Consider the following 20,584-nt stretch of genomic DNA (forward strand, 5'->3'; position numbering starts at 1 on the left):
TGCCACAACTATTGAAGCCCGCGCGCCTAGAGCCCGTGCTCCGGAACAAGAGAAGCCACCGCAATGAGAAGCCCACGCACCGCAACGAAGAGTAGCCCCCACTCACCGCAACTAGAGAAAGCCTGCACGCAGCAACGAAGACCCAATGCAGCCAAAAATAGAAACAATTAATTTTTTTAAAAAACAGGAAATTAATACTGATACATTAAAAAAAGTGAATGGAGCTGGTTTTTAGAAGAATACCACACAATTATGTTTCACGTCTACTTTTCTAAGTTTATCAAAGGTTCTTTTTTCTAAATTTTATTAATTAATTAATTAATTTATGGCTGCATTGGGTCTTCGTTGCTGTGCACAGGCTTTCTCTAGTTGCGGCGAACGGGGGCTACTCTTCATTGCAGTGTGAGGGCTTCTCATTGTGGTGGCTTCTCCTGTTGCAGAGCATGGGCTCTAGGCGCGTGGGCTTCAGTAGGTGTGGCGCACAGGCTTTGTTGCTCCACGGCATGTGGGATCTTCCCAGACCAGGGATCGAACCCGTGTCCCCTGCATTGGCAGGAAGATTCTTTTTTTATTTTTGTACCTTTATTAGCCACTGAAGATGTCTTCCACTAGACTTTAAGCTGAGAGAAAGAGGGGGGTGTTCCCACAATCCCTATACTTAGCAAGGTTCTCACTACTTATTTGCTAATTGATTTGCTAAATTGATATAGTTTAACTCAGGTTAGTGAGGCATACCATTTTATTTTATTTTAATTTATTTTTTAAACATCTTTATTGGAGTATAATTGCTCCACGATGGTGTGTTAGTTTCTGCTTTATAACAAAGTGAATCAGCTATACGTATACATATATCCCCATATCTCCTCCCTCTTGCGTCTCCCTCCCACCCTCCCTATCCCACCCCTCTAGGTGGTCACAAAGCACCGAGCTGATCTCCCTGAGGCAGGCAGATTCTTAACCACTGTGCCACCAGGGAACTCCCAGTCTATCAAAGGTTCTTTAGCAGCTAGAAACAGCTTGTGTTAGACAAAGTCAAAATTTCAGGTTCCTTTTTTATAAACAAAATACCAACTTTAACATGGGCTCTCTGGTTCCGAAAGCTAAAAATGATACGAAAGAGCAGTTTCTCTAGTTCTGTGTCTCCACTCCCTAAAAACATCTTTCACTGGTTTTGATTTTTTTGCTTCATTTGCTCTTTTTAAAAATTAGTTATTATGAAACTTTCAGATGTTCAAAAAGGTAATAATATAACAAATAGTCATGTACTTATCACCTAAATTTAAAAAAAATAAAGCCCATTACTAATATAGTTTAATATTACTTTCACTTCTTCCAAATAAATCATCCTCCTTCCCTTAACCAGAAGTCTCCATTATTCTGATTTTGGTGCTTGTTATCCCATTAATTTATATACTGCTTTACTCCTATACATTTCTAAACAATATACAAAATTGTTTTGCATGTTTTAAAATGCTACTTTCTTTAAACTTTTTATTTTACATTGGAGTATAGTTGATTAACAATGTTGTGTTACCTTCAGGTGTATAGCAAAGTGATTCAGTTATACATATACAGGTACCTATTCTTTTTCAAATTCTTTTCCCATTTAGGTGGTTACATAATATAAAATGCTACATTTTTAAAACAACAAACCCATGGGTACCCACCACCCACTTAGCAAATGTTAGTTCTTCACTACCATCAGGCTTCATCCTTCATTACTTCCCAGGACTTTTCAAGGGATATCAATGAATTCCTAATCACCAAATCCAACAGACAACTTTCAGTTTTTATACCTGATTTTATTGGTAGTATTTGCAACTGCTGATCACTCCCCACTAAACTGTTTGTTTGTTTTTTGGCCACACCTTACGCCTTGTGGGATCTTAGTTCCCCAACTAGGGATCGAACCCGTGCCCTCTGCAGTGAAAGCAAGGAGTCCTAACCACTGGACCGCCAGGGAAGTCCCCCTTGGTTTCTTTAATCGTACATTTGTGTGGTTTTCTTCCCAAATACGTTTATAGCCCTTCTTCCTCTATCCCCCGTGTGCTGGTGCCCCTGTATCTCATCCTCAGATCTCTTCTTACTCCACACGTTCTCCTTGAGTGGTCTGAGCCATTCCTCTGGTGTTACCTATGCCTAGATTCAGCTCAGATCACTCTCCAACTTCCTATCAGACAGCCTCATTTTATAAGATCCCTTACATGCAATTTTTATAAAGCAGAACCCTTCATATTTTACCCCTAACCTGTTTTTCCACACATATTCCTCATTTTAAGTAATGCCATCACATTCCAACTACAGTAAGTCCCCTACATACGAATCTTCAAGTTGTGAACTTTCCAAGATGCGAACGTGTGTTCACATGTCCAATCACGTAAGTCAGTTCACGTGTCTGGCGTACACTGTCACATGCGTGCATCCTCTACAAGTGGTTGTGCTTTTGTGTACTTTACCGTACACTACTGTATAGAGCACAGTAGTACAGTATCTTTATTTCAAGCCCAGGATGTCCAGAAGCAAGCGTAAAAGCAGCGGTGATGTACCCGGTACTGCTAAGAAGCACCAGCTATTGTACTGCACTACTGTATTTTTCAAGGCATGGTACTGTAAGATTAAAAATGTTTTATTTCCTGTGTGTGTTTGTTTTTTATGTATCATTTGTGTGAAAAGTATTATAAACCTATCACAGTAGAGTACTATGTAGTCGATTGTGTTAGTTGGGTACTTAGGCTAACTTTGTTGGACTTCTGAACAAACTGGATTTATGAATGTGCTCTTGGAATGGAACTCGTTTATATGTAAGGGACTTACTTGTAGTACGCTGAGCCAGAGCCCTGCTAGTCTGCTCCTGACATTTGTACCCCCCACTATGTTTGATCGCTGAGCCCCACTGCTTCTACCTCCTATACACCTCTCTCATCAGACCTTCCCTCCTGTGTGTCTCCACCTCACTGCATTGGGTCAGTTTTTCAACTGGTCTTTGCACCTCTAGATTTACCCTTTTCCAAACAATTTCCCATGTTTACAAAATGACAACCTAATCAAGACATTCTCCAGCTTAAAAATCTCAGTAGCGCCCCATTACCTGCAGAATAAGATCTAAATCCTTTGCAGTACATACAAAGCCCTCCGGGCTCTGATCCTCTCCTTCTCCATCATCTCCTTTCCCTTCTATGCACATACAGCCTACACCCTAGTCCTATCTAATTACTAGGAGTTCCTGGAAGCACCATAAGCCTCCCTCACTTTCTTCATGTGTCTTAACACCTAGAATTCCCTTCCTCTCCCAGGACTATCTGGAACATCTTCAAGATCTGACATAAAATCACCTCCTCCATGAAGTCTTCCCACCCTACTTTAAGGGTCAATATCTCCTTTGAATCCCTACTCTACTTTGGTCGTATCTTAATTATAGGCCTGATCACACTAAATTCCCATTATGTTTTACATATTTCTCTCTACAGCCTCTAGCACATGAAGAAATGCTTTCAATGAATGAATGAATAAATGAATAATTACCTCAACATCTAGTCCAAACTGAATGGCAAAGCTCTCGGCTTCAGCAAATCTGTGTTTGTGAAGTAACCGACTCAATCTGATAAATTGAAAGAAATTTCAGTAAAATTTTTATTAATCAGGGAATTCAAGCTTTTCATCAAGGAGTAAGGCTTAGAAGAACACAAGAGGGCTTCCCTGGTGGTGCAGTGGTCAAGAATCCGCCTGCCAATGCAGGGGACACTGGTTCGAGCCCTGGTGCAGGAAGATCCCACATGCCATGGAGCAACTAAGCCCGTGAGCCACAACTACTGAACCTGCACTCTAGAGCCCGTGCTCCACAACAAGAGAAGCCACCACAATGAGAAGCCCGCGTACCTCAATGAAGAGTAGCCCCCGTTCTCCGCAACTAGAGAAAGCCCGTGCGCAGCAACAAAAACCCAGTGCAGCCAAAAATAAATAAATAAAATAAATTATAAAAAAAACAAAACAAAACACAAGAAGTTACCTGTTTTCTGGCAAAGCTTCTGTAAGACATCTAAGCACTAAAACAGAGACTGTGTCTTCAGATAGTCTGAAAAAAGTTTTAATATTGACATTTGTCATCAGTAAGTAAATTTTAAGTTTGCTATTATTTAACAACTTATCTGATAAACAAAACAGGACTTACTTTGGATCATTTTTGCAAATTCCTTCCAGAAGGTATATGGTATCCTACAATAGAAAAAACATGTTTAAAATTGAAATATAGAATTAATTCACTTTATAGTTACTAGAGTAACAATAATTTCTGGTTTAGGCAGAAATTATCCATCAATGGATTCTAAAATTACTGGGAAAAACTGGTGAGGAAAAGGATAGTTCCATAGTCTCAAAATAACACCAAGGAAATTACTTACTAATTATACAGGGAAAAATGTACCTTTACAATGGAGAAATCTGGCAGAACTGCTTTAACCAAGTGATCAAATTTAACAGCACCAATAACAGGACAAGTGGACATGAGTCCTTTAATGTGATGCAGTTAGGACACAGTATCACTTATGCAGGATGCTTGCCAAAAATCTTAGCATGAATCTAATCATGACGAGACACAGATCCAAATAGAGGGACATTCTACCAACAGCCGGCTAGGACTCGAAAAATGTCAATGTCCGAAAAGACAAAAACAGACTAGGGAAGTTTTAGAGATTAAAGTAGACTACCATGTGACCATGACAACAAAATTCAATTCGTGATGTTTGATTGAATCCTGGGTCAGGAACAAAAAAAAGTTCTCAAGTAATTGGCACAATTGGTAAAATTTGAATTTGGATGGCATATTTCATGATAGTATTGCATTAATGTTAAATTTTGTGGGCCTTATTCTTAGGAGATACCCGCTGAAATTAGGAGTGAGAGGTCATGATGTCTGCAAGTAATTTCCAAATGGTTTGGAAAAATACAACGTGTGTATATAAAAAGAGATAAAACGGGCTTCCCTGGTGGCGCAGTGGTTGAGAATCCGCCTACAAAGGCAGGGGACACGGGTTCAAGCCCTGGTCCAGGAAGATCCCACATGCCGTGGAGCAACTAAGCCTGTGTGCCACAACTACTGAGCCTGCGCTCTAGAGCCCGCGAGCCACAACTACTGAGCCTGTGAGCCACAACTACTGAAGCCCATGCACCTAGAGCCCGAGCTCTGCAACAAGAGAAGCCACTGCAAGGAGAAGCCCACGCACTGCAGCAAGGAGTAGCCCCCACTCGCCGCAACTGGAGAAAGCCCACACGCAGCAATGAAGACCCAACGCAGCCAAAAATAAATAAATAAATTCAAAAAAAAAAAAAAAAATCCGCCTGCCAATGCAGGGGACAGGGGGTCGATCCCTGGTCTGGAAAGATCTGCAGAGCAACTTAGCCCGTGTGCCACAACTACTGAGCCTGTGCTCTAGAGCCCACAAGCCACAACTACTGAAGCCCGTATGCCCTAGAGCCCACGCTGCAACTACTGAAGCCTGCGCGCTCTAGGGCCTGTGTGCTGCAACTACTGAGCCTGAGTGCTGCAACTACCGAAGCCCATGTGCCTAGAGCCCGTGCTCTGCAACAAGAGAAGCCACCGCAATGAGAAGCCCGCGCACAGCAATGAAGAGTAGCCCCCGCTCGCCGCAACTAGAGAAAGCCCGCGCGCAGCAACGAAGACCCAAAGTGGCCAAAAAGAAAAGCAAGCAATAACCTCCCCCAAATTAACAATCATCTGTATTTCCTGTGGAGAGACAAGAAAATTGAATGTGCAATTGACTGATGTTTTATTTGATTAATTTCCTTCTTTTTAAATGAAGACTGACCTCCTGTAAATATATTTGAGGACCTCTGATAACAATAAATATGGTTTACCTGAGATCTATCCATGTATTCCACTAGGTTCCACTCATGCTTAGCTTAGTTATTCTTATTTTTTTTCAATTATAAAAAAATATATTAGTTCAAAATACACATCAACTTACTGTGCTAATTCCTGTTTGGACCAGAGAAGAAACACTAGATACTTCCAAAGAATATAGTATTTCCATCATAGGTAATGAATAGACCATGAGGTTTCTCATCTAAGAAAAATAGGACAGCAATTAATGTCTTAGGTCAATATAAACCTATGAGCACAAGACAGCACTTCACAATCCAGGGCATAGATTAAAACACTTGACACAAAGTTAAGTGCAAAAAATAAGTAAATCTGTTACTGTATTATTTAAATGTTACATAGAAAATTATGTTCTATCTTACCTTTTAAATCTGTTAAATGAAAATCCACGTACCTGGAGTCCATTCTACAAGTTGTTTTTAAGGCAAATGTAATTCCTCAGTGCCAGAACTACATAAGTATCACTATAATAAACATTTTCTTATAGAAATTTTTATTCCTGAAATGCTCCAATTAAAATGTGGAGCTGAGATTTATACCTTTTTTTTTTTTTAATGAGAAAAAAGAGCTCTGCAGGGTTATTTCTGATCTGTCAAGTACCTGTGTGAACTAAGAGCTGATATGCTGTGAGTACTACTTAACGGCTAGTACTTTTATATAAATGCTATTTCTAACACATAATATGGACGAATGTGATATAAATTTTCCAATACCTTCTTATTAGTAGTAGTTGTCAGAGCTACTAACTTGAGATTTGTAATCCCTTGCCTGAAAGAGAAAAGAAGGTTTAAGTGAATCAAAGAAGCCAACTGCTAGACATAAGCTAAGTCAAAGTGATATCCTTGTATAATAGTTAAAATTAATTCACACAGAAGATACTGAACTTGACTTCTGAATGTTTATGGCCCAGACTCACACTCTTTCTAACACATTCACTTGGAGGTTTTTGTGTTGCCTATTTGTTCTCAATGAATTTGGCTAACAATGAAATGGTCTTTACCCTCTCAGTCTGTTCACAGTGTTATCTGGAATGTAACACATAAGAAATGATCTGAACAGAACCAGGCAAGAAACCTGGTTCTATCAGAAGGGAAATCAATATGAGCGTCATAATGTACCACGTGACTGATGAAGGCGAATCTGCTTCTGTGGTGAGAAGAAAGTCTTCTATGTGAAGGGAGGGCCAGTTCCATATGGGAGTTAGGGTGTAAATATCCCATAAGCTCAGCACGTTCTGCAAAAGAGACATTTCATTGATACGTCCTCTTAACGACTAAAAATTTACATTTTGGAATCTATCTTTTGATATGTAACTGAAATAAAGCACATTACACAAGATAGTAATCTACCCTGGCTAAAGTCCTCGTCTTTGTTAAGTTCGACAAAATTTCTGTTGTTAAACATAACATCAAGTGAAAATACTTAAGGGGATGTATCAGAAACATACACTGGTATCAAGAACAAAAAGTAGATTGTCTATCAGCTGGAACTTCTTTGCACCTACAAAAGAGAAAACAAGGTGTGTAAGGACTATGTTTCTGGGTTACATATAGCCATATTTAAAATAGTAAACTAACATATTTATGGAAAGGCAGAACTACACTTAAAAAAGAAGTTCCCATTCCCATTTATTCCCGTTTCTCTACTTTTTTGGAGGATCACTAAAACGTAAAACCTCCCAAAATGAAGAGTAACAATTGCAACACGCTAAGAAACCAAATACATGGGCGATCATCAGACTAAGCTGGCTTGTTTCCAAGGTTTGGTAAAACGGCTCATATGCCAGACTTAGTGTACTGACATGAAAACGACAACTCACAAGTACCAAAAGTAGTTTCATTAACTGATGTTACCTTCAATAATCTCTGCATCAATAACACTCTTAACGGTCATCCCTTTCCTAGAAGAATCTGGTTCCCATTTTGAGAATGCACAATTACCAGTTCCCTACAGAAGTGAAAATAGTATGTCAATTACAAACTTGGGTCTAGATCTGAATTCTCCTCCAAGTAGAAACATCTAAGTTGTACATGTGACTAATTTCAAAATATATTTATATATTCAAGCCCAGCTAGCTCTTATCATCTAGTTCCTCTCTCAGTTTGTTTTCAACAGAACAGAATGGAAAAAACAGCGAACTCCTGCTGTACACTGTCATCACATGAACATTTAATAAGGAGGAGGCATATTCAGGCAACTCACTCTAGAGACATCAGGTAAGCTTCAAGACCTCCTCCAGCATTACAAGATAAAGATAACCTTTGATGAAGTATTTTCATTAAAATAACTACTAATATTTGAAAATCATTCATAAATATTTGCTTCAAATTATTTGAAACCCTGATGAAATACTGAACTAGATACACAAAACGGGGAAAAGTGACTGCTTCTTAACATATTATATAAATTTGGCAAGTAAAAATGTTGTAAATGCTGTAATAATATAATTCAATATAGAATTTTTGCCTACTCCTTGAATATAATATTAGATGTTTTGTTTGCTGCTGTTGTTTTTGCCTACACTCATAATTGAAAGACATGCTAAATGTCAGGTAGAGATTAGTGAAAATAAAGATGCAATATTTTTTCCAACACAGAGACTTAGTTTTACTTGTTGAGTTAATTTTATGACCTTCATTTTATAATTTCCCTGTTTCTGTTATACACTACAAATTAATTTGTAATTTTACCAAAACTATGTTTTAATGAAGAAACATTTCAGAAAAAAAGTCCAAAATTTTATAAAAAGAATTACCCCAATTATCACAGGGATTTCGCTTGCTAAATCACCAGCCACAAGATTGAGACAACCAAGGGTATGACAATTTTCAGTAGAAATAAAACTGGACTTGATTTGTCCTTGTAACTGCAAGATTTAAAAAATAAGAATGTTATATATATGCTCCATAGTCCAAATTCCTTGGAAAGACTGATAAAAAAAATCCGTTTAAATCAATAGCTATAAATGTATTTTTAAAAATAGGAATATTATTAAAATGTTTTATCATGTTAATTCCCAAAATATCAACCATTAGACAATTATGCAGAAACACTTTCCTAAACTGACATTAAATCTAAGTTTCTAGAAGACAGTGTGGTTTTGTGTTCTTACCTTTTTTGCCGTATGGAAGTCTACCTTTTCAATCGCTGCATGAAAAAGAGAAAGTAGGCTGAATTTACACTATAACCTATAAAATACATATGAATCTCCCCTTTTGTGTCAAGGTTAAATTACATACGATCTAGGGAGAGGAACACTGGTCAGAAATTCATAAGGTGCTGGTGACTTTTCAGTTTTGCCCTTGACCAATGAAATAAACTCTGATGACATGTCGTACTCGGGGCACCAGCCAGGCTGCCTTACGGTCCCTACAGTGTCTCTCCACACCTTCCCTTAAAAGGTTCTTCCTACTAAGATGGTCTTCTCCCTGCTCCAACTCTCCTATTCAAGCTCTGAAGTCCTACCTGTGAAGTCTTCATCACTTTGCACTCCCTTTTGGAAGAGCTGTTTCACTTGTCTGGCTCCTTCATTAAACTATAGAGAACCTTGTATCTTAAATCTCGTTGTATCCCCAGAACTTGGCACATTCTTAGCACAGAGTAGATCTTTAAAAAATATTTGTTGAATACATGCCCGGAATCAATTCCTCAATCTCTGCCAGCTCACAGGGATGTATGGTCCACACCACTCACTTAGCACACACTCTAGATTACTGCCTTGTATTGTTAACACTTACAAAATCATTTCAGTTTCCAGGTTCATTCATTCCATCAAAAAGCATTTATTACTATGCTAGCGTAACTCCTGTCTCCCCAACTAAGTTGTAAAGTCCTTGAAGGCTATAAATAAATATTTCTTCAGATTCTGTTGTAGCCCTAACTGTGGAGAATAAGTATATTACGAATACTTTAAAGTATACCCAATATCATAGAATGTAGTTAAACTAAAATATTCTTAAAGAGCCTATTTTAAAATTTACCTGGAAAACTAATAAGAAATATTGCAGCAAATCAGTAATAAGAAAATAATACATTACTTACCTTGTTGAATTTTTACAAGCTGAAGGTTTGTAATACAAAAAAATCCATTGTTTGTAAGAAGCAGCATATAATAGGTACCTATTAAAATAAAATCAAGCCAGCTTCTTTAAAAGGCACATGATATAAAATTTAAACCAGGGTCTGGATCTAGCTTAAAAGTATGTCCATTTGCTCATTTAAAGTCTAATAATAAAATAACACAGTAACAATACAAAGCTTATTTACAAAGAATTGGTAAGTTATTTGCAAAAACAATGTTCACTTCTTTGAAACTTCTATAAACCAAATTTCATTTGCCAGAAAAAATGAAACTCAGATACATCAAAATAAATTAAGGTCCAGTTAACATTTGTTAAAAAGAAATACGATAAATACACTGAAACCCATAAGAACATATTAAAAGAATATTATGTCTCCCTGATAATCTATAGAACTCTCAAAACTGTAAAAAGTTTAGGATATTATACTTAAGAAGAGTACATTTAAGCCTCTGAAAAGAGCTAAAATCAAAAACTTGTTTTTTAAAATAATATTAATTGCATCCCTAGAAAGTTTAACATTGTGTAGGTAGCACCAATTAATTTACATAATATATTAACTATAAATCTGATTTTTTGACTGGGTATTTATAAGAAGACATTAAAAAAGAAATTAAAAACACTTACCTTCATTTGAACTATCTTTCTCAATAACAAGATTCCGGTAAGTACACTGATTTTCATCATTAGCTTTCTGAACAAAAGCCTAATTGCAAATTAATTTCAAATGATAAGATTAAACCCAGAAAATTACAGTCAAGGATTATATTCTTTAAACTCTAGGGATATCAATTATCATTAGCAATAATTCTGCCTATATTCCAAACATTTTAGTTTTCAAATGGAAAACTATTTACAAGCTTCCTCCAAAAATGTTTATTTTCAATACAAAACTGCTTTGGACAAGTATACTATCTTCAAACCATACTTTTTCAATTTTGCATTTATTGCATATGTTTTGTGGATGAAAAATGTTGCCTGCCATATTAGCAAACAAAGGATGCTGCGACCATCAAGCCAAGAGGGAGCCCAGGATGGAGATAAACAGGCTGCCCACTGTCAAGCCATCAGCCATTGCAGCAACCCCCAACTGTGCATCCTGAGGGGACTCAGGATGGAAAAGCACAGGATACTGGCCCTAGACGGCAACGGTGTATATCAAAGGAATAACTTCAATGAGCCCAGACTCTTGCATCTTCCATACATAGAAAACGCTAAATTTATTAACCCGATATACCTGGTTTTCTTTAACAGTAATCTTTTGATGTTCCGACTACCTGGTCTACCTTGCAAAACTCCTATGTACCCTGGCTCCTCCCTCACCTCTTCAGAGCATCTGAGAGGCTGCCTCCCGGGCTTGAAGTTCTCAGAAAGTCCGCCCAATAAAACATAATTCTCAACTTTTAGGTTGTGCCCTTTTTTTTCAGACAGTTTCTAAGGTATGATTCTTAAATTCAAGGTAAAGAAACATTATTCTTTTAATTTAGGCCACAAGTCAAGTAATGCTTTGCTAGAGCTTTAGCTGTCTAAAAGATAATTTAGAATTTAGATAATGAAGATGAAAAACATAACAGGGTCTTACATTGGTGAGTAATGTTTGCTTTGATGTTACATGAATAAGATGTAAGTTGCCACTTCTCTCCCCAACCAGAAGAAACTTTCCTTCTTGACATAGGCCAACCACATCCACTTCAGTATCTGAAAATTTCAAGTCAAAGTTACAAGCTTCCTCTGAAAATGTTTATTTTCAACACAAAATATTGCAAATTTTGTTATTAAAAGTCAACTCTTTAAGCTTCTTTTAAATATGTCATGAAAGTAGTGACTAATGTAAAAACGAGTGTTACTGACTCTTTGTCAACAAATATTTGCTGAGCACTTAGTGTATGCTAAGCATTGTTCTAGGTCTTTTGCATATATCTGAGAATAATAACAAGAGTCCCACCTTCATAGAGCTCAAATTCTAAGGCAGAAATAGATGATAAACAGTCAGCATAGTAATCAAATTGTATGACATACACAAAGGTGATAAATTCTCTGGCAAACAGAAAAAGTAGAGCAGGGAAAGAGAACTCAGAAGAGCCATGCAGTATTAACTGGAGTGCTCAGGAGAGCCGCCTTTGATAAGGTGAGATTTGAACAAAGACTTGAAGGAGGTGAGGAAGTTATTGCTTGCACACAGCAAGAAGGCCAAGGGGAATGACATGGAGACCGAGAGGGGAAGACTAAGAGACAAAAGCAGTAACATATAAATTGCTTATAACTAAAATTATTCAGCAGCAATATCTTTATACAAAAGTATTGTATGTAGGGACTTCCCTGGTGGCACAGTAGTTAAGAATCCGCCTGCCAACACAGGAGACAACGGGTTTGATCCCTGCTCTGGGAAGATCCCACATGCCGCGGAGTAACTAAGCTCATGCACCACAACTACTGAGCCTGCGCTCTACAGCCCATGAGCCACAACTACTGAGCCCGCGTGCCACAACTACTGAAGCCCACGTGCCTAGAGCCCATGCTCCGCAACAAGAGAAGCCACTGCAATGAGAAGCCTGTGCACCGCAACGAAGAGTAGCCCCCGCTCACCACAATTAGAGAAAGCCCACGCACAGCAACAAAGACCCAACGCAGCCAAAAATAAATAAATAAATAAACAAACAAATTTATTTAAAAAAAAGTATTATATGTAAACACAGCCTCACTTTTCATTGGTGAAACTGTGAATCTTGGGGACCCATCAGGGTAGATGCATTAAGATTCCACAAAATATGGGTTTCTCTCCTGCAAACTGATCAAGATTTTGTTCTTATGTGCATACCTTCTAATTCCTTTTCATCTAAGTTCTTTTTAAAAATAATTAATTAATTAATTTTCAGCTGTTCTTACGCAAACATTTCAATAACCATCTTTCTCTCAAAACTTCAGAAAAAATTTCATAATACTATCACCTATTTTCCAGCATAATCACTGACTTGTCTGTCCCTTAATTTACTCTGAAGTCCATACTTGCATATACACACTTAAAGCCCTTTAACTCAATAAAGAATTAATTCATAAGTACTTTCTAAAAACTTTTTATAGTGCTAAAAGTATTCAAATATCTGTTGATGGTATTGAAATTATGTACAAGATTCAGGAACTTAAACATAATTGGGCTCAACTGTTTTCTACAGTATTCTAACACAAAAACCACGCAAATAAATTGTTGCTTTCCATGTATGTTTTTCCTTAGACTTATTGAGAGAAGGGATCATCTCAGTACCTGTTCTGTCTGGTACTCAGCACAAGGCACTCAAGATTAATTTCTTGAAATTAGTGTAATTTCGAGTCTTATAAATAATGGAGTAAAGAAAAGGCAATGCTGTAGAAATTGGTAGCAAGATATAGTTGACTTCCAACTTACTTTACTGCATTACATTAGACTTACCAAATATAAGATGCAATTGAAGCAATCTACAAATACTGTCCAACAGTATCACTGATTGGTCCGCTACAATAATAAACCCATCACTTAAGCTGCATGCTTGTAGTTTTGGATTTAATGAGGCCTGTGGGAGGGAAAAGCAGGACTAAAATAAAACATTTTTATACATGTTTAACAATACCTATCAATAGTATCACCATAGTCGCAAGCACCCAAGTTTAAAACTTCACTTGATAGGTCTTCTTTCTTTAGCCCATATATCTAATTAGTCAAGCTTTTCTTTGTATGATATATCTTGAATCCGTTCAGAGCCTAGAACAGGGAAATAGTCCAGGGTTGCTAGAACAGGGCAAAGGATTCAAAAGTACAAGTCTTTGTTTCCTAAGGGCAGAGCTTACGCCTGGAGAAGCCAGCAGGCATTAACATAAATGAATGAACCAATAGTGGCATAAGTCTCAGGGTCTGGGAAACAGCAGGGAGGGGGACTGTGAACTGGAGGACACGAGGCCCCACGTAAACTAAAGAGAGCAGAGTCAGCCAGATGAATGCCCCGTGGAAATGCGATCCTGGCATGGCCACAGCTTCCAATTTACCAAGAAAATCTGGAGCTTTATGTGAAACATTCTAATTTTTAAATATTGGCAACTAAGTCAACATTTTAAAAAACACAATGCAAGCCAAATATCAGTCTCCTGTTTGTAGCTTCTGTTGATTAGAGCTTCCCACACATAATCATTTTTTTAAAATTAATTAATTAATTTATTTTTAGTTGCATTGGGTCTTTGCTGCTGTGCACGGGCTTTCTCTACTTGTGGCGAGCGGGGGCTACTCTTTGTTGCGGTGCATGGGCTTCTCATTGAGGTGGCTTCTCTTGTTGTGAAGCACGGGCTCTAGGTGCATGGGCTTCAGTAGTTGTGGCACACGGGCTCAGTAGTTGTGGCTCGCGGGCTCCAGAGCACAGGTTCAGCAGTTGTGGTGCACAGGCTTACTTGCTCCACGACATGTGGGATCTTCCTGGACCAGGGCTTGAACCCGTGTCCCCTGCATTGGCAGGTGGGTGCTTAACCACTGCGCCACCAGGGAAGCCCTCCACAGATAATCTTGAAGCAGTTGGATAGCTCAGTAGTTGAGAATGCTGTCACTTACTAGCTGAGTAATCTCAAGCAAATGCCTCAACTGACTCTCTGGTAAAGCTGGAATAATAATAATAATAATAATGCCTACAACGCTGGCTAGTATGGAGATTCAGTGAATTAATTCACGTAAAGGGATTAGAAGGGAACCTTGCCTGTAGCATATGCTCGGATAAATGTTAATTACTCTTAATCTTCTCTGACAAACTAAGCCAATCAGCTCATTTTATACCTGTTTCAATGGTCACCTTCTGCAGGTATAACTTTTGAAAACTACATTCTGATCCCTCTTATACTCTTTTTTTTTTTAAATAAATTTATTTTATGCATTATTTATTTTTGGCTACATTGGGTCTTTGTTGCTGTGTGCCGGCTTTCGCTAGTTGTGGCAAGCAGGGGCTACTCTCTGTTGTGGTGCGTGGGCTTCTCATTGAGGTGACTTCTCTTGTTGCAGAGCACGGGCTCTAGGCATGCGGGCTTCCACAGTTGTGGCACGCAGGCTCAGCAGTTGTGGCTCACGGGCTCTAGAGCGCAGGCTCAGTAGTTGTGGTGCACGGGCTTAGTTGCTCCGCAGCATGTGGGATCTTCCCAAACCTGGGCTCGAACCCGTGTCTCCTGCATTGGCAGGAGGATTCTTAACCACTGCACCACCAGGGAAGACCCTGATCCCACTTATACTCTTAACTTGCTTCTTCAACTAGTGAAAAGTTACACCAAAGTGTCGCAAAGAAGAAACTGTGCTACACGTCCTAGTAGGGGTCTACCCAGGCTGTTTTCTCTGCCTGGACTGCTCTTCCCCCTCTTCTTTTTAAGACTTTTTTTGGCTGTGCCGGAAGGTTTGTGGGATTTTTATTTCCCAACCGAGGATTGAACCCAGGCCCTTGGCAGTGAGAGTGCGGAGTCCTCACCACTGGACCGCCAGGGAGTTCCCAAGACTTTAATTTTTAAGAGCAGTTTTATGTTCCTAGCAAAATTGAAAGGGAACTATAGAGATGTCCCACAGAGCCTGTGTTCCACACATGCATAGCCTCCCACATTGTCAACGTTCCTCACCAGATGATACATTTGTTGCAATTGATGAACCTACATTGACACATTATAATCACCCAAAGTCCACGGTTTACATTACAGTTCACGCTTGGTGTTTTACATTCTGTGGTACACACATCTAGCATTATGGTCTCATACAGAATATTTTCTCTACCCGAAAATCCTCTGTGCTCTGCCTAGTCAACCTTCCCTCCAACCCCCAAACCCTGGCAACCGCTGATCTTTTTTTCACTGTCTTTTCATTTTCCATAATGTCATAGAGTTGGAATCAAACAGTATGTCACCTTTTCAGGTTGTTTACTCCTTGTGTGAGTTTTAGCAGATTGTGTTTTTCAAGGACTTGGTCCAGTTCATTAGGTTATCAAATCTGTGGGCATAGAGATGTTCATAATATTCCTTGATTATCCTTTTAATGTCCCCAGAATCTGTGGTGATGCCCCCTCTTTCATTCCTGATATTAGTAATTTGTGTCTTCCCTCTTTTTTCTTAGTTATCCTGGCTGGTGGCTTATAGATTTTATTCATGTTTTCAAAGAACCAGCTTTTGGCTTCATTGATTTTCTCTATTGATTTCCTATTTCAATTTCATTAATTTTTGCTCTCTTGTTATTTCTTTCTTTCTTTTTAAAAATATTTAATTAATTTATGTATTTGGCTGCACTGGGTCTTAGTTGCGGCATGCTGGATCTACTTCCCTGACCAGGGATCAAACCCGTGCCCCCTGAATTGGAAGCATGGAGTCTTAACCACTGGACCACCAGGGAAGTCCATCTTCTTTTTCTAGTTTCCTAACTTGAAACTTAGATTATTGATTTTAGATCTTTCTTTTTTTCTAATATATGCATTCAATTTCCCTCTAAGCACTACTTTTGCTGCATTCCACATATTTTGGTAAGCTGTGCTTTCATTTTCCCTTTTTTTTCTTAATGCCCAAGTCAGGTGCTAGTTTATGAAATGCTCCTTAAATTGTCCCAACCCACAGTGAGCTCTCCATCCTCTGAATTCCTACTACATTTACTGTCTGTACCATTCATTTGGTATTTCTCATATACTGACTTGCACATCTAGATAGATATCTTTTATTGCTTGTGTCCTGTCTGCCTAACTTTAAGGAAAGATCCTAAAAAGAAGAGATAATGTTACCTTACCAAGGGCCTACCACAGGTTGTGAACACAGCATTTGCTACAAGTAATGCCCCAAGCTAATAACAAATGGAACTTTGTTGTTAACTGAATTCAAAGCTCAATACACACTATTATTTTTCAACAGGAGCCCTCAGAGATCAAGTAGCCTGGGTCACTTCCATCTTTTAAGGCTGCTGGTAACATTAAAAAAATAAAGAAATACCACTTTCTCATTACAGAACTTATGGTATTCTTTACACTTTTGCCTTAACAAATAAACAGTTTAATGCCAAAGAACACAATTTATCTGTATTACTCATAAAATTTATAAATTCTGTGACTTTTAAATGCCACAAAGCAGTATAGCCTGACAACAGGATACAAGCTGAATGAAGAATGATTTTTAAAAAAATCCCTATTGGCCAGTGTCTCTGAATGCTCATTTGAAGAAAAGTCAAAAGCCTACACTTGAGGCCATTTGTGAATAAGGTTTCCCAGAGGAGGCCCTGCCTTTCTAGCCCTAGAAAATGAAAATCTTGTCTGGTCTCTTCTCCTTTCTTTTACACTTTTTTTTCTTAATTAGAGAATTAAACATTACATTAACTTACTATGGGAAGTAGAGGAATCCTGGGCTATAATACTGTGACAGAAGATCATTTGCACTTTCTCTAAAAGAAACTTTTGTTTACCACGATCATCAAAATTTTATCAAAAGCAAATTACTGAGAAAGCAAATCAAAGATAAAAAACTAAGAGCAATACTTTCCATAAAAGGCAGAGAATAAGGTTTCAAGCCTGGTGTGAGAATGGTGGAATAGTTATTAAAAGAAGAAAGTTAAAATATAGAAAGAAATTCATGGAAAGGATAATCTCAATCTCAGTAGAGTCCTTAACTCAGGGCTGGAATATGAGAAGCACCTGGGGTCAGGAGCGGGCTCTAGGGGCTTGCTTCAATTCTATTGGTAATGTTTTACTTCCTAAGCTGGTGGTGGATATTCTTTGTATCATTTTATATACATCTGTATGTCTAAAATGTCAAGAGGAGCTATGAAAAATTCAGGTTTGGAATACTGACCGTAAGATGATGCAGGGGGAATTCAGATGGAAATTTCCAGTAATCTGATACTGAACTTTGATTCCCTGAGAAAGGACTATACTCATTTATAAAACATTTACCACGTGGCCACTAGTCTTACTAAACACTCAGTAAAAATTTTGTTAAAGAAAACAGTCAGCGTCATAACCATTACCTTTTCGGAGGAGATCTTCGCTAGTAAATCTACTTGATATAAAGCAGTTCCGTGTTCTTTTCTTGAACCAACACTTAGGTACCCACTTCCTGTATCATCATTCGTTAGCAGCTCAATATCATTCCACATGTTTCTGAGATTGTTTTCCTGAGACAGGAACCACTGCGTTCCCTGTGACAACATGTAAAATTAGGCCAAATTATATTGTTGCATAGACTCCAGTTCCTTGGGAAATGAAAATGCTTTATCCGCTCCCCCCAAAATATACATATATACACACACACATCAATAAGTAAAGACTTCTCTGTCTTTGTGTTATTTCTGTGGTCACTAGACACTTTGGATCAATAAGATACATGGAACTAGAGCTATGATTATCACTAGAGAACTTATTGGTTTAGGGACACAAGGAAACAATTCCAATCTTACCAATCTGTCCTAGAGCTTCTAGTATTTTGTGTGCCTAGTTGAAATTATAAGAAGTTTTCATTTGGAAAAAACCTTTAACCAATATAGCAATAAATAGTGAAGGCTCTGAAGTCAGACTGTATGGGATATCTTAGAATGGTAAGGTTCCAGATGAACTTAAAAAAAAAAAAATGTCCATTCATGTTTCCAGTATTGTTATACAATGAATGAAAATGTTAAGGAGAGGAAGAAAAAACTGCATTAGGTTTCTGACTGGACCAAAGAGTATATTTGTAACCTTTCGAGTCACTTAACTATCTCATCAGCAAGGACTTATATAACTCATTTCATTGGATGTGGGTGGGCATAGAATACTAAAATGAAAAACAATCCTTGGACCAAAACTAGTGGGGAACAATAACCAAATAATTACAGTTGCTTTGGTAAGTGCTCGCAGAAATATGTTTTTAAATCTTTGGAAGGTATAGTACAGGGAAGAAATGATTTTTGACTTGGTGTTCTTTCACATTTACTAAGCTGCTGTCCTTAAGCAAGTAACTTAACCTTTCTGTTCCTCAATTCTCGTCTATAAAATAGGAATACAGTTGTATGTAGCTGGAAAGGTCACTATGAGTTTCAAACATTCACAAAACAATGTTTCGTTCATGGCAAGCACTCAATTTAAGTGTTATCTAATTCACTATTGTTATTCGTGGAAGCAAGTAACACTTGGGTTAGAAATTTAAGGTCACAGGAGCTTTTTAAATATAGGAAAAGAGTTCTTACTAGGAGTGTAAGCAAGGGCACAAAAACAAAGTATGCTAGAATACACGATTTTAGTGGCTGTGTTTGGGTGGGAGTTGGGAGGAGATTAAGACAGGTTGGAGTGAATACTTTTATGGGTCTCAGAGTCCCACATCTGTAAAAATAGAGAAATATCATCAGCCTCCCAGGTCTGTCACACTCACTCATTTGACAAATGTTTATTGAATGCCTACTATGTGACAGGCACTGTTCTAGGAGTTGGGAATACAGCTGTGAAGAAGACAGAAAAGGTCTTTGTCATTATGAAATTTATATTCTCGTACGAAGGATAGACAAAAATAAAATAAAGACGGTATTAAGTAGGCAAAACAGTTTGAATGCATCATTCATTAAATCTGCACAACAATCCATTTTACAGCTGAGAAACATGAGTCAGGGACTAAGTAAACGGCCAAGGTCACCTAAAGCGAGTTAATGATGTAGCTAGACAAGACTCAAATTCATGCCAGTTATTAACTGCCTCCCTACGAAAAAATAAGTAAACGCACAATTAGAAATAGTGTTCAAATGAATGGGGGGAAGGGGCGCATAAGAGACACCTGTTTGGGAAGGGAAAGAGATGACATCTGAGCTGAGACCCGAATATCAAGAAGCCGAAAAAAAAAAAAAAAAAAAAAGAAGCCGACTATGTAAAGCTCGGGGGGACAAAGATGCAGGCCGAGTATCAAAGGCTCAGAGGGTGGAATGAGTTTGGGGCGGCTGCCGGGCCACAGCAAGAATGGAAAAGTGCGGGCGCTAAACGAACAGGTGGAGCCAATGAATCCTTGATTACAAGATTGGGTTTCATCCTCAATGCTAGGGAGGGAAAGATACTAAGCAGACCAGTGACATGATGTGATTAACGATTTGAGATTCCTCTGGGTGCCGGGTGAACAGATTAACAAATTAAGCGAAATGAAACAGTTTCATTTAGGCCTCCACGCGTAAATGCTCTCAGCTGGACACCGGGGCCAGCAAGAACCGACTTCAACCTCTCTCCCGCGAGCGTCTTGAGGGGAAAACACATCGAACTGAGCTGAGGCCTCTGCTACTTCGACCTGAATCCACCCGCAGCTCCCTACAGCAGCGCGGCTCACCCTCCTCACCTGCAATTGAAGAAACTAAAGAGGAGCACTCAAGTTTATCGTCCCCGCCCTTCCGAGCTCCAACAGACGTTCCCAGTCTCTTTAGGGTCCATGCCACAAATTTAAATTGGCGGGAGAACACCAAGCCCAACCCCTTTTACGGCGGCCAGCGGAGGCCAAGATTGCTTTAGAATCGAAATAGGAAGTTGCCCCACCCTAAATTCCACCCATTCCGATATCCGGGCTGCGCATTCTAGGGTGTGTTCTAGGCCCCGCCCCACTCCCCGGCCTCACAACCCCCCTTCAAAAGAACAACCAATCACCGTCGAAC

The 20,584-nt window shown here is 38.6% G+C and overlaps 1 protein-coding gene across 1 annotated transcript in view; it reads right to left on the minus strand.

Moving 5' to 3' along the window:
• The window catches only part of KNTC1 (kinetochore associated 1), a 67,938-nt gene extending 47,574 nt beyond the window's left edge, over positions 1-20,364 (minus strand). Inside the window, exons 1-16 of the mRNA XM_059893724.1 lie at positions 20,275-20,364; positions 17,957-18,127; positions 13,403-13,523; positions 11,558-11,673; positions 10,603-10,681; positions 9,938-10,015; positions 9,009-9,043; positions 8,652-8,762; positions 7,750-7,843; positions 7,344-7,396; positions 7,015-7,130; positions 6,610-6,664; positions 5,982-6,080; positions 4,169-4,212; positions 4,007-4,072; positions 3,523-3,598 (exon numbers count right to left, since the gene is read on the minus strand). Of these exons, the coding sequence (XP_059749707.1) occupies positions 3,523-3,598; positions 4,007-4,072; positions 4,169-4,212; positions 5,982-6,080; positions 6,610-6,664; positions 7,015-7,130; positions 7,344-7,396; positions 7,750-7,843; positions 8,652-8,762; positions 9,009-9,043; positions 9,938-10,015; positions 10,603-10,681; positions 11,558-11,673; positions 13,403-13,523; positions 17,957-18,085 (1,272 nt within the window). The 5' untranslated portion in view covers positions 18,086-18,127; positions 20,275-20,364. The remainder of the gene's footprint in view (positions 1-3,522; positions 3,599-4,006; positions 4,073-4,168; positions 4,213-5,981; positions 6,081-6,609; positions 6,665-7,014; positions 7,131-7,343; positions 7,397-7,749; positions 7,844-8,651; positions 8,763-9,008; positions 9,044-9,937; positions 10,016-10,602; positions 10,682-11,557; positions 11,674-13,402; positions 13,524-17,956; positions 18,128-20,274) is intronic.
• Positions 20,365-20,584: the final 220 nt, after the last annotated feature.

Source organism: Balaenoptera ricei, chromosome 14 (genome assembly GCF_028023285.1).
Source record: "Balaenoptera ricei isolate mBalRic1 chromosome 14, mBalRic1.hap2, whole genome shotgun sequence".
Lineage (NCBI taxonomy): Eukaryota > Metazoa > Chordata > Mammalia > Artiodactyla > Balaenopteridae > Balaenoptera > Balaenoptera ricei.